Genomic DNA, 13,558 nt, shown 5'->3' on the forward strand with positions numbered 1-13,558 from the left:
TCAGTGTATGCATTCTAAAAGAGCTGTAGACGTGTGATTGCCCTAGAGCTTCCCTGGTGACCTGTACTTAAAACCCAGTCCCTCTTGAGAAAGGGTAAGGGGCTTGATGGGTTAGAACTCTCCCTGATTCCTAAATCTTATAGGTCAGCCAAGGAGCAACTGGAGAGCAATCTATTTGAGGCCCAACAGCAAAATTCTGTGATACAGGTCACCAAGGGGCAGCTGGAGGTCCAGATTCAAACTATTATCCAAGCCAAGGAAGTAATTCAAGGTGAGAGCCCAGCTGGAATGGGGCACACTGCATTCCAAAGAGATAGTAACAGCCAAGAAAGCAGTGAGAGCTTTCTTCTGCCAGACTCGGGCTCTGAGAGGAAGTTGCTCCTGAGGCGGGTGGGCAGGGAGAAAGAGCAGGGCAGAGGCTCAGAGGCGATCTTACCTGATGTCATAGGGGAAGTGAAATGCCTGAAGCTGGAACTGGATGCTGAGAGGACCCGGGCAGAGCAGGAGTGGGATGCAGTAGCCAGGCAGCTAGCCCAAGCTGAGCAGGAGGGGCAAGCATCTCTGGAGCGACAGAAGGTGGCCCACGAGGAGGAGGTGAACAGGCTGCAAGAGAAATGGGTAGGTGGTGGATGTGATTGGGACATAGGGGAGGCAGACATGGCCTCCCTTCAGTGAGCCTGCCGCCTGCTGCCTCTTGGTCCAGATAATGCTTAGAAGAATGAAATATGGGGGGGAGGGTATGGGGGACTTTTGGGATAGCATTGGAAATGTAAATGAGGAAAATACCTAGTAAAAAATAAAAATAAAAAACAAAAACAAAACAAACTAAAAAACACTGACTGCTCTTCCAAAGGTGACCTTCCAAAGGTCCTGAGTTCAAATCCCAGCAACCACATGGTGGCTCACAACCACCCATAATGAGATCTGACACCCTCTTCTGAAGACAGCAACAGTGTGTACTTAGATATAATAATAAAATAAATCTTTAAAAAACTATGAATAATTTTTACTGATATATCTTAACTTCTTTTCATTCTATAATTGGTAACTATGCATCTAGATGCCTTAATGGGGAAATCTGAGAGTGTATGCCTTTAATGCATCTACTCATATTAAAACAGGTAAATAGACCTTTAGAAAACATTAATTATGAATATATTTTAAAAGGTTGACAGAAATAAAACAGTATTTATGTATAAGCATTTTAAATTAAAATATATAACTATGCCCCAAAAAAGAAGAAGAATGAAATGTGACTACCAAGATATAAAATCCAGTGTGTGTGTGTGTGTGTGTGTGTGTGTGTGTGTGTGTGTGTGTGTGTTTTGTTTGCTGCCTTGCCTGCTTGCTTGCTTGATGTGTATGAAGAATTAAGTATGGAGCCTAGGAGCAGACCTGGCAGAGCACAGTTATAATCTCAGCATCCAGGAGGCAGGAGCCTTGTGAGTTCAAGGCTACCTGTGTTACAAAGGAATACCCTTTTTCCAAAAGTTAGGAGGCTAGTGTATGTAGTATCACATGCCTTTTAATCCCAGCATTCGAGAGGCAGAGTCAGGCAGGTCTCTGTGAGTTTGAGGCCAGCTTAGTCTATAGAGATAGTTCCAGGACAGCCAGGACTAGAACTGTCTGGGGGGAAAAAAAGAATTGTTTCTTCTGCCGTCTAATTACTTAATTAAATTTCTTGTTCTTGTTTTTATTTTATACTCATGTAGATTTATTTTTATGCCTTTTGGGGCATGAGGAACTATAGTAGCTACACTCCTAAGTATGGTGCTTATGTGGCCCAGTGCTTCCTACCTCGTGTCACTCTGACTAAGGCAGATGCAGGCACCAGAGAGGACAGAGCACATATCATCTAACACTTCTCAGCTGGACGGAGTAGCAGTACACGCTTTTAATTCTAGCACTTCGTAAGCTGAGGCAGGTGGATGTCTGTGAGTTCAGTGCCAACCTGATCTACTTAATGAGTTCCAGGATTTCATAGTGAGACCCTCTCTAAACCTTTATTTAATTAAAAACAGTTACAAGGGAGTAGTCTGTCTGAGGGTGTGGGAAGGGGAAGAGAGAAGGGACCACCATGGCCCAAGTGTGACCATGATAGTCACTCCTTTCAGGAAATCTGAGGCCATTAGCTGATCAGTCAGCAGGGTTATAATCTTTTACTTTGGGCTTTCAGGAGGTATCATGACTGAATTTTAGTTGAGGAAATGCCTTGTGGACACTACTCAACTATTTGAAAATACCTGCTGTCATACCCACATAATTCCAAAAATGAGCAAATTTTTGGCTGCTTTCTTGTCAGCAAACTCACTGTAAAACATGATCAAGGGGCTAGAGAGATCCATGGTTAGAGAGTCTGCTCTTCAGAGGACCTGAGTTGGTCCCTAGTAACCACCTCAGGTGATTCCCAGTTGCCTCTAAAGCCTTCCTCTGGCCTCTGTGCCCATACATACATATATGCCACACATATACACATAAATAAAAATAAATATTCAAAAACAAAATAATCAAAAGTCTTAAGTTGATTCTCTCCCTCCAGTGTGGGTTCTGGAGCTGGGCCTCAGGTCTGCAAACTGACATAGCAGCTGCTTCTACTTTCTGCACCGTCTCACTGCCCAGGACGTGGCACTTTCAATAGCAAAATATTCTGCTCATAGCTAACCAGCACTGATAGACTATTTCTTCCTGTTTTGACATCACAAATTTAGCTCTCTGGTGGCCATACATTTAGACAGAGCGAACAACTTAATTTTGTTATTTTTATAGTTGGCTTTTTGACCCTGAAGGTTTGGTGTTTATGATGGTTGTGCAGTTGACATTATTTTATTTTATTTTTTGGTTTTGTTTTTTTGAGACAAGGTTTCTCTGTGTAGCCCTGGCTGTCCTAGAACTTACTCTTTAGACCAAGCTGGCCTCAAACTCAGATCCACCTTGCCTCTGCCTCCCAAGTACTAGGATTAAAGGAGTGCACCACCACTTCCAGTTTATATATTATTTTTTAAAAATAATCTTTTAAAAAAATATTAAATGACCTTTAAATTTTAGTGAGACAGGGATTTAAACTTCCCTGAGAAATGAGTCACCAGGCTTAAAGCAGTGCCCATGTCACAGTGAGACAGTGAAGAGATTCTAAGTCCAGACAAGCTCCCCGTCTCCTCTCTCACTCACTGGCTTTAACAGTATGGGTTCCTTTACATGATCAGGAGAAAGAGCGCTCCTGGCTGCAGCAGGAGCTGGATAAGACCCTGGAAACCCTCGAGAGGGAGAGAGCAGAGCTGGAGACAAAGCTGAGAGAGCAGCAGACAGAAATGGAAGCCATCCGTGCACAGAGGGAAGAGGAACGAAGCCAGGCTGACAGCGCCCTGTATCAAGTAAGCATCCTCGAGCTTTATATCCTCATGATGTTTGCATGCCCGGTCTCTTCCCCTCTTACTTTTCCATTCCTAAGAACAGGGCTCAGGAGGGGCTTCCTGAAGAGTGTAGCTACTGCCCTGCTGCCTGTGAGGAGACTAACATGCAGTTAGCTGCAAGCAGGCAGTGTGTCATACTTCCCGAGGGAGGGCCAGCATTGACCACATCCTGTCAGCTTATGAGCCGGTGGCAGTCTTTGCACTTCCTGGTTCTAAGTTAATGGTCCGAGACTTTCCCTTGCCCTCAGCCCCTCATCCTGTTGTTGGAAGACCTTGGAGCAGATGAGATGTGCTTATGGCCTCCTGGGTGAACATGATAATCCAGAGCCATGAAGCCCTTGCCCTTCCTGCCCTTCCCCAGATGCAGCTAGAAACAGAGAAGGAGAGAGTATCCCTCCTGGAGACACTGCTGAGGACCCAGAAGGAGCTGGCAGATGCTAGTCAACAGCTGGAAAGGCTGAGACAGGACATGAAGATTCAGAAGTTAAAGGAACAGGTATGGCGATGGCCCTGTGCCTGATCCTTCTGCTTCTACCACCTAGTGTGGACCATAACACCTCATTTAAAGTATTGTTAGGGATTGAACTGTGGGGCTTCAGTGCTAGAAGGAGGCAGTTTTTAATTACCTTTAAATTACATCTGTTTGTTTATTCTGTGTGCATGTGCATGCATGTACATATGGCATGACATGCCTATGGAATTCCCATGGTAGAGTTGGCTCTTTCCTTCTGCCAGCTGGGACCCTGGATTGACTTCGGGTCATCACACTTGGCAGCAGAACCTTCCCAGCTAAGGGTAGTTTTGAAGGACATGTTAGGCACAGGATTCCATTGTCAGAGGGCCCTGAAACAGACAGACAGAGGCTTAGGAAATATGGGGTAAAAGGAGGTACATGGCTCTAGTGTGATAAACTTGGGGTCAGTACAGAAGAGAGGAGAGAAGGAAAGGACCCCTCCTTAGCCATGGGAGCTTGGGGTTTGTTTAGAGGCCAGTGGAAAACTGGTGACTGATATTTTAAGTGTAAGAGAGATGCATGATTTTTTTATATTTATTTATTTTATGTATATGAGTACACTGTAGCTGTCTTCAGACACACCAGAAAATGGCATTGGATCCCATAACAGATGGTTGTGACCCACCATGGGGTTGCTGGAAATTGAACTCTGGACCTCTGGAAGAGCAGACAGTGCTCTTAACCTCTGAGCCATCTCTCCAGTCCCAGATTTATTTATTTTTATGTTATGTGTATGAATGTCTTGCCTGCATGTATGTATATATACCATGTTCAGGCCTGGTACCTGCAGAGGCCAGAAGATGTCAGAGCCCCTGGAACTGGAGTTAGTGAAGTTTTGAGTCACCATATGGTTTCTGGGAACTGAACCTGGGTATTCTGCAAGAGCAAAGAGCAGCCAGTGCTCTTAACCACCAACCATTTCCCTAGCCCCTCATGCATGATTTTATATATTCTTGTTTACGTTTTTTTTAAATTATTGTTATCTTTTGGTGGTTCTGGGGATCAAACCTGGATATGTTAGGCAAATGTTCAACTACTAAATTACAAAATTACTACATTTTTATTATTAACTTAATTAATTAAATAATTTTTGAGGCAGAGTTTCTCTGTTATGTAGCTTCTACATGTCTCTGCTACCCTAGAGCTAGGATTATAGGCATATGTCACCATGCCTGACCAGGATATCTTTTTAATGCTGTACTAGACCAGGTGGAAATGTGTGTGTGTGTGTGTGTGTGTGCAATTAAGTGGAAATAAGGATCTGCTTAGGAGGCTGCTAATGAGTCTGCTAGGGACAGTTACCAGCTCTTGGGCTTGCCCAGAAAAGTTGGCTGAACCCATGCAGGCATAGGAGGGGAAATGAGGTCTGAGAATAGAGGGAGAAAGTATGCATTGCTACTTCCTGCCTCAGTTTCTGCCAACTCAATAGAAACAAACAGACCAATTATTTATATAGTAAGGATTTCAGGAGCTAGCTCCCATGGGAGCTTTTCTGTACTCCCCGATTGCTTTCTATAGGAGACCACTGGCATGCTGCAGGCCCAGCTTCAGGAAACACAGCAGGAGCTGAAGGAGGCAGCCCAGCAGCACAGGGACGACCTTGCTGCCTTCCAGAAGGACAAGCTGGACCTGCAGAAGCAGGTACCTTTTTTTCTACTTGCCCCACAGCCCTTCCTTCCTACTCCCTTCTACAGACAGTGGAATCTGGGTCCTGCTTCTTGACCTCGGGAGAACAGAGATAGGCCACCGAACTAAATGCAGAGTTGAAGGGTGTTCAGAGCTGAGCATGTACCTTTGAGAGTTCTGGGATTGTATTACTAGCCCTCTTTATCCACAAATTCTGCCAATGGCCAGTTGAAAACATTGGGAAGGCTTTTTAGTGTAAATGTATAGACTTTTTTTTGTTCTCTAAAATATAACAACCGTTTACATAGCATTCACATTTCATTAGGTACTGTTTACATCATATTAGGTTTGGTAAGTAACTTGGAGATGGTTTAAAATGCATAAGAGAATGTGACTAGGTTATATTCAATTACTGTATGTTTAATCTCAGCATTTAAGAGGTGGACTGTTGAGATTGAAGTCAGTTGGAGCTGCAGAGTGGGATTCTGTCTCTAAAACAAGAGCCGGTTAGGAAGATGGCTGCACTGATAAAGTACCTGCTACACAGCGTTAGGGTCCGAGTTGAGATTCTCAGCCCCCTCATGAAGATCTGGGTGTGAAGGCAGGTGCTGACCCTAGCGCTGAAGAGGCAGAGGCAGGAGGATCTCTGGAGCTCACTGGTCGGCTGATCCTGCTGAAAGTAAATTCCAGGTTTAAGGAGAAAGAGAGACCCTGCCTCAAAAAAAAAAAAAAAGGAAAAAAAAAGGCTAGAGAATGATAGAGGACACATATTAACCTCTGACCTACCTGTGCACACACATTTGCACTTACACACACACACATTTTGATTGTGATTTCCAGTGGAGATGTGTTACAGGACACTGCAACCACTGCTTTCCACTTGTCTGGAATGACCCTAAGCTGACTTTTCTAAAGCAAGCCAGTTTGGGTTGTTTTTCCTGTCCTCGCTGAAATCTTATGTCCATATTTACCAGATGGCTTTTCCTTCTCATAAGCCTATAACAGAGGATGTTCTAAGGTTTGTTTGTTTGTTTGTTTTTTCCTGGAACTCACTCTGTAGACCAGGCTGTCCTCGAACTCAGAAATCCACCTGCCTCTGCCTCCCAAGTGCTGGGATTAAAGGCATGCACCACCACCACCGCCTGGCTCGAAGTTTTTATTTTATTTTATTTTATTTTATTTTACTTTTTTGGTATGTGTGTGTATAGTCACTGTGGTCTTGCCCATCACTTTGCCTTTTGGAATAGTTGTATCCCAGCAAGGTTTTTATTCATGTCTGCATTTATGTAAGATTTCTCATGCTATGAAGACAAACAGGATGATTAAGAATGGGTTGTGTAGCCAGGCATTGGTGGTGCACACCATTACTCCCAGCACTTAGGACGCAGAGGCAGGTGGTTCTCTATGAGTTCAAGGCCAGCCTGGTCTATAGAGTGAGTTCCAGGACAGCCAGGGCTACAAAGAGGAAACCCTGTCTTGAATAATTAAAAAAAAAAAGTGTGTGTGTGTGAACTTGCATATACATCATAGTGAGGTAGTTCAGAACTAACTCCTACAAATTGTCTACTGTCCTCCACAAACATGTCGTGGCATGCATTCAAGTGTGTACACAAATAAACGAATAAACATGTAAATGTAAAGAAAAACATAGTGCAGGGACTAGTGACTCCTGCAGAGCTGTGGGGACGGCCACTGACTGGCACAGCTGACAGCAGCCTGAAGCCCGAGGTTAGACGTGTCTTCCCATGCGGCCCGTCTTTGCCATCTCAGCCTCATGCTTGTCACCTTCCAGGTAGAGGACCTAATGTCTCAGCTGGTAGCCCACGATGACTCCCAGAGGCTGGTGAAAGAAGAGATTGAAGAGAAGGTGAAAGTGGCTCAAGAATGCAGCCGGATTCAGAAGGAACTGGAGAAAGAGAACGCCAGGTAGGCTAGACAGCCAGAGGGGTAGCTTTTCCTTCTCACTGTGTCTGTGTCTCCACAGTTCTCCACGTGTCACTGTGGCATGTTCTGTGCATGGTTTTCTTGACTTCTGTGTCTACTCCAGGGTACACATGTAGCCATCTGGAGTAGACATGGTCTCTACCTCAAATCTTATACTTGACTCATTTACTTATTATTTAGAAAAGACCATTGATGCACTGTTGTCTTATGGCAATGTGGTCCCCACTTCAATAAATATACCTGTAGGGAAAATTTTAATCAAACAGTTTTTTAAGATACATTGTTATAGATTTTTGCACGTTGTATGGAGGAAAGAAGCCAGGTGTTGTTGTGGGGGGTGGAGGGTGGGGGAAAGACTTGCTTTAGAAGGGTGTAGGGAAAGTCTTTCCCAGGAAGTTGAATTTAAACGGAATGCTAAGCTGAGTGTGATGGTGCACCCCTTTAATCTCAGCACTCAGGAGGCAGAGGCAGGCAGATCTTTGAGGCTAGCCTGATCTACATAGTGAGAAAATGAGTGCCAGGGCAGCCAGGACTACACAGAGAAACCCTGAAACAAACCAAGAAATAAATACACGGCTACACAGAGAATCCATTAAATAAATAGATACATAGATAAACAAATACACAGCTACACAGATAAACACTGAAACAAACAAACAAACAAAGGAACCCTGAAATAAACAAGAAAACAAACGATTGATTGATTGATTGATTGATTGATTGATTGATTGATTGATTGAAATGAACTGATGCTAGGGTTGGTGATATGGTTCACCAGGTAAGCCTGCCAGTCTGAGTTTCATCTCCAGGAACCACATGATCAAGGAGAAAACCTATCCTGAAGACTGTCCTTTGACCTCCACGTGCCCCCTCCACACACAGTAAATATAAACTGAATGCTGAGGCTGAGATGAAGCCACCGTGCAGAGGAAGAGAGCTCTTTGAGTAAGAGTAGATTCCACGCTTAGGAGCCCTGAGGCAATGGAAGCCTGCTCTGTGTGGTGATGCCCAGAGTGTGGTATAGGCGTCGTTTGCTACAGTCCATAGCAAGAAACCCGTAGGTTATATTAAGCAGGGAACTGCAAGGATTTCAAGTAAGGAAATCAGCCTAGTCCAGGTTCTGCTGGGTTAGAATGAATAGGAATGGCCTGAGTGGCCTGGAGTGGCATGAGCCCATTCAGAATGGGGAGCAGCACACTCAGTGCCCGAGGAGTCTGAGAAGCCATGGCTCTTTCTGATAGTGACACCTAAGTCCTAAAGACAAGTCAGGAAGCTGGTGTAGCTGTCCAAGTGAGCGTTAGCAAGACTGAGCCATGGTAAGTAGTAGGGAAGGAAAGAAGAAAGGACCTTGAGACAGACGTGGGCTTAAAAAAAGAAAGACTCAGTTATATATAATGATAGACCGGATGTGGGTAGGATGAAGTGGAACCTGAAATGCTTTTGGCTTCCATACTGTGACACTGGATGAAGGAGCCTCTCAGAGAGCCATGGGACAGAGTGAGAGATGATTGTGTGGGAAATTGGGGGCTCAAAGGGTTGAGAAATTTGGATGTAGTGAATCAGAAATATGTGCATATATATGTGTGGAATTTATCAGAGAAGAAGAAATTTGTGCTGAAATGAGTCTTCATATGTATGAAATTCCCACGAGCCCTTAGTAGGTGTTCAGTAAGTAGACGCTTTCACGGTGACCTCTCATCACCATTACTGTTTGTATTTAATACAGTACTGTGATTAGTGTTGGGTGAAGCATGCTGTCACCCCAAGAGAATGACCTGCCTCTCTAACCTCCTTTTCAGCCTGGCTCTGTCGCTGGTGGAAAAGGAAAAACGACTTCTCATTTTACAAGAAGCTGACTCTGTAAGACAGCAGGAGCTGAGCTCCTTGCGCCAGGACATACAGGAGGCCCAGGAAGGGCAAAGAGAGCTGGGTGTACAGGTATCCATATGCCTAAGCCCCACACTCTAGTGAGGCTGCACTTGAGAGGGGCTGAATGAATTGGTTTGTCCAGAGACGGCATAGGGTGGGGCCTCAGCATCCCTGGCAGGAGGAGAGATCCGAGGCTGGGGAGAGATATAGGGTGGGGCCTCAGCATCCCTGGCAGGAGGAGGGATCCGAGGCTGGGGAGAGATGGAGTTGGGATGGAGAGGGGCTAGACACTGCCAGGGCGCAGGTCTGCCTGCTCAGCTTCATGCAGTCTCACTAGCTCTGTGTCAAGGGTTTCAGGGCCGAGTTCTGTCACAGCAGGGCCGGCAGAGTTGTCAGAACAACTCCCTTCAGGGCCCTCCCTGCCTGCTGCAGAGCTGAGCCTGCCACGTGGGGTCAGGCATGCGAGCATTAAGGAGAGGGTGCCACTTCTCAGGGGATCTCCTTCCTCCTAACAGGTGGAACTATTGAGGCAGGAGGTGAAGGAAAAGGAGGCTGACTTTGTGGCCCGGGAAGCACAGCTGCTGGAGGAGTTGGAGGCCTCACGGGTTGCAGAGCAGCAACTTCGAGCGTCTTTGTGGGCCCAGGAAGCCAAGGCAACCCAGCTGCAGCTGCAGCTGCGCAGCACTGAGAGCCAGCTAGAGGCATTGGTTGCAGAACAACAGCCGGAGAACCAGGCACAGGCACAGCTAGCTAGCCTCTGCTCTGTTCTGCAGCAGGCCCTGGGGTCTGCATGTGAGAGTAGGCCTGAGCTGAGGGGTGGAGGCGACTCTGCTCCTACCTTATGGGGCCCTGATCCAGGTGAGGAAGCCAGATGAGAGCTAAATCTTGTGGGCCAAAGCTGGGGGAGAAGGGAAGGGACGGTAGTTCCTCTTACGAAATAACATCAAAGGCCACAGATGCTAACTGATTCCAGGTGAGGTTGAACCATAGTCTGGTAGCAAGTAGGTCACCTAACTTCTCTGAACTTGATTTTCCTTGACTATAAAATGAAAGTGTTAAAGGTCCTCTTAGGATTTTTCTAAGTAGATTAAAAACATAAAGAGCTAGGCCAATTGTGGGGCACCTGCCTGTAACCCCAGCACTCAGGACTCTGGGATTCTAAGCTCCAACAGTCTGAGACACATGTGAGTTGCTGGGCATGATGGGACCTGCTTGGCGTGAAAGCTGGAACAGGAGGATTAAGAGTGCAGAGCCTTCCTCAAATGTATACTAAATTCCAGGTCAGCCTGCGCTACATCAATCCTGTCTTTAAAAAAATAAAAATAAGAAACATAAGCTGGTCAGTGGTGGCGCACGCCTTTAATCCCAGCACTTAGGAGACAGAGGCAGGCGGATCTCTGAGTTCGAGGCCAGCCTAATCTATAGAGCAAGTTTCAGGACAGCTAGGGCTACACAGAGAAACCTTGTCTTGAAAAAACATAAACAAATAAAATAAAAAAGATAAATATTTTGTGACTTCCACTTGAAAGCATGGCAGCGCATAGCCAGCATCATCTAGTGGGAAGTGTATAATGACCCACAGAAGGGATTCCTTGCAGAGAGGGAGCTGGTGGGATTGCCGAGGCTGTCTGTGAGGGATGGCGGCTGCTGATTGTGGCAGCCAGGTGAGAAGAATTTCCCTCTTTTCTTAGATCAGAATGGAGCTTCCAGACTCTTTAAGAGATGGTCGCTCCCAACGGCACTGTCACCGGAGGCTGTGGCACTAGCTCTCCAGAAGCTCCATCAGGACGTGTGGAAGGCTCGGCAGGCCCGGGTATGTCCTCTGTCCGCCTGCCTATTCTTGTGGAGCTGAGACAGACTTGTGACGGAGGAAGATGGGCCACAGGACAGTCACCTTGAGCTCTGCCTGTTGTCGCACCTCTGTCACTTACTATCCTCCAGACATAATGGGGCATTTGGGTTTCCTGGGCCCTGTTTTCACTTGGAAAGTAGGGCAGATGATGCCTCCTCTTCCTCTGCCACCCCACCATCACACACCACCCCACGCCCCCGTTGTTGTGAGTGGAGTCTTGAAGTTGCCCACCTCTCCATGCACCTGTCAGGACTGAGCTGCCTGTGCGCCAGCCACTCAGAGCTGGTGATACAAACACATAAAGACCCAAGCTGCCTTCAAGAAGCCCTTCCAAGATGGTCCCAAAGTGCACTCTGCTAGTGGGACTGATAAATCAGTGTTCAGACATAGCTAGAGCACGTCTGGAACTGGGAGGGAGTGTCGGAAGAGAGGCAGCTGTGGTCTAAACTGTGAAGTAGGCTTTTGGGAGGGGTGGGACACTGAGCAGTTATTTCAAAAGAAATCATCCAAGTGTGGTGGCACATGCCTGTGGTCACAGCACTTAGGAGCTTGAGGCAGGAGGACTGAGAATTTGAGACCAGTCTAAGTTATATTGAGACTATGTTCTGCCCACCACACCTGCCAAAATTTTTAAAATGTGGGCAGATAACCAGGTATGGGACTTTGGGTGTCTGTAATCCTAGTGCTTAGAATGTAGAGGCACGATGAGCAGGAGTTCAAGATCATCCTATGTTTTATAGTCAGTTTAAGGCCAGCCTGGGCTACATGAGACTGAAATAACAACAAACACATTGGCCCAAGGGGCTTCCCAGCGCCCTTCAGGGAACTAAATGCAGAGAATTTAGAGGAGTGGTTCTCAACCCGTGGGTCTCTATGCCTTTAGGGGTCCAATGACCCTTCCACAGGAGCTACCTAAGAACACTGGAAAACACAAGACATTTATATTACAGTAGCAACATTACAGTTATAAAGTAACAACATAATGTATGGTTGGGGTCACCACCACATAAGGAAAAAGTTGCCGCATCCGGAAGGCTGAGAACCACTGCTTTAGAGTTGGGTCATGACGGCAAAGGCTACAGAGTAAGGACAGAGGTTAAGCCCCGGGGGACGACTGCACAAAGAGCGGGAGCTCAACCCCACCTTCCCTTTCCAGGATGACCTAAGGGACCAGGTCCAGAAGCTGGTGCAGCGCCTGACTGACACGGAGGCCCAGAAGAGCCAGGTTCACTCGGAGCTGCAGGACCTGCAGAGACAGCTCTCTCAGAGCCAGGAAGGTGAGGCGAGGCGCTCAGGTGGGCAGGTGGTAACCGGAGTGGGAAACTGGAACAGGCACCGGAAGGATGGAGCCTCGTGAACTCCTTTACGATACTTTAGCTCCTGTGGCCATCGTGGAAGGAGGAGTTGGAAGGAACAGTTTTGGTAAACTGAAAGAAGTTGCTGCCTGGGCTGCTGTTAGTCTCTGCATCTTTAAAATTGTTTGTTTGTTTGTTTGTTTGTTTGTTTGTTTGGATTACTGAGTGTGTATTTGTGCCATGGCACACACAGAAGTCAGAAGGCTATTTGTTGAAATCAGTTTCTTCTTCCATCACACAGGTTCCCCAGGGATCCCACTGTGGTAGCCAGAGCTTTAACCCTCTTGAGCCAACTCACCAGCCCAGACAGGAGGAGTTATTTGTTTGTTTGTTTGTTTTGTTAAAGTACAAAATCCTGGCGACCCCAGGCCAGAACTGTCAGAACATAAATTTGTGTTTCTTTTGTTACTTCTCCCTGGTTTTTATCATTTCCCATTTTACCCTCTAAATTAGCCTTTGAGGACAGAGTGATTATAAACTTACCATGAGCACGGCCAGGAGGGGAACGAGGAAGAACCTGCTGTCATGTGCTTCTGCTGGGGGCTTGGAGGGGCAGTGGCCACTGGAAAGGAGAGGAGTTCCACTGCAGAAGGGAAAAGGTCAACCTGGGTGGCTCGAGCCTTTTTTAGTCACTTGAGGGTCCCTGAGACCCTCAAACAGCTGTCTTTGGGGCCTCTTCAGGCTGAATGTTTCTAGGAACTTCCCACAGCCTTAGATAATCTGGGGCTAGAAGGGCCCCCTGCTGTCAGCCAACTGTCATCTGGGGAACTGATATGAGGAGCTCTGGGAGGTCAGGATGATTAGCAGACTGGGCTGTGCCGAGCTGGCTGCAAACACAGGTGGGAGGCTGAGGCGCTGCTGGCGGGTAGGCATGGTACAGGCACTGGGTGTAATTCTCTCCATCCTGTCCTCCATCTGCCTCTGCCTGCACCCATGTTCTTCCACCTGTGACCATGCACCTGACTCCAACACTCTGTTCTTTCTAAAG

General features: G+C 46.6%; 1 protein-coding gene across 13 annotated transcripts in view; it reads left to right on the plus strand.

Moving 5' to 3' along the window:
* The window catches only part of Cep250 (centrosomal protein 250), a 42,616-nt gene that overhangs the window by 19,656 nt on the left and 9,402 nt on the right, over positions 1-13,558 (plus strand). For 11 of the 13 annotated variants that reach the window (XM_006498797.4, XM_006498796.1, XM_006498798.1 and 8 more), the window contains 10 exons: positions 144-271; positions 449-618; positions 3,204-3,371; positions 3,772-3,906; positions 5,443-5,565; positions 7,343-7,476; positions 9,294-9,432; positions 9,879-10,221; positions 11,055-11,176; positions 12,372-12,492. In XM_006498797.4, coding sequence (XP_006498860.1) covers positions 144-271; positions 449-618; positions 3,204-3,371; positions 3,772-3,906; positions 5,443-5,565; positions 7,343-7,476; positions 9,294-9,432; positions 9,879-10,221; positions 11,055-11,176; positions 12,372-12,492 — 1,583 coding nt within the window. Of the gene's footprint in view, positions 1-143; positions 272-448; positions 619-3,203; positions 3,372-3,771; positions 3,907-5,442; positions 5,566-7,342; positions 7,477-9,293; positions 9,433-9,878; positions 10,222-11,054; positions 11,177-12,371; positions 12,493-12,811; positions 12,979-13,558 lie in introns of those variants that run through there. The other 2 variants (XM_017315701.1, XM_006498802.4) reach the window with 2 other exon arrangements.

This window comes from Mus musculus, chromosome 2 (genome assembly GCF_000001635.26).
Source record: "Mus musculus strain C57BL/6J chromosome 2, GRCm38.p6 C57BL/6J".
NCBI classification, from domain to species: domain Eukaryota; kingdom Metazoa; phylum Chordata; class Mammalia; order Rodentia; family Muridae; genus Mus; species Mus musculus.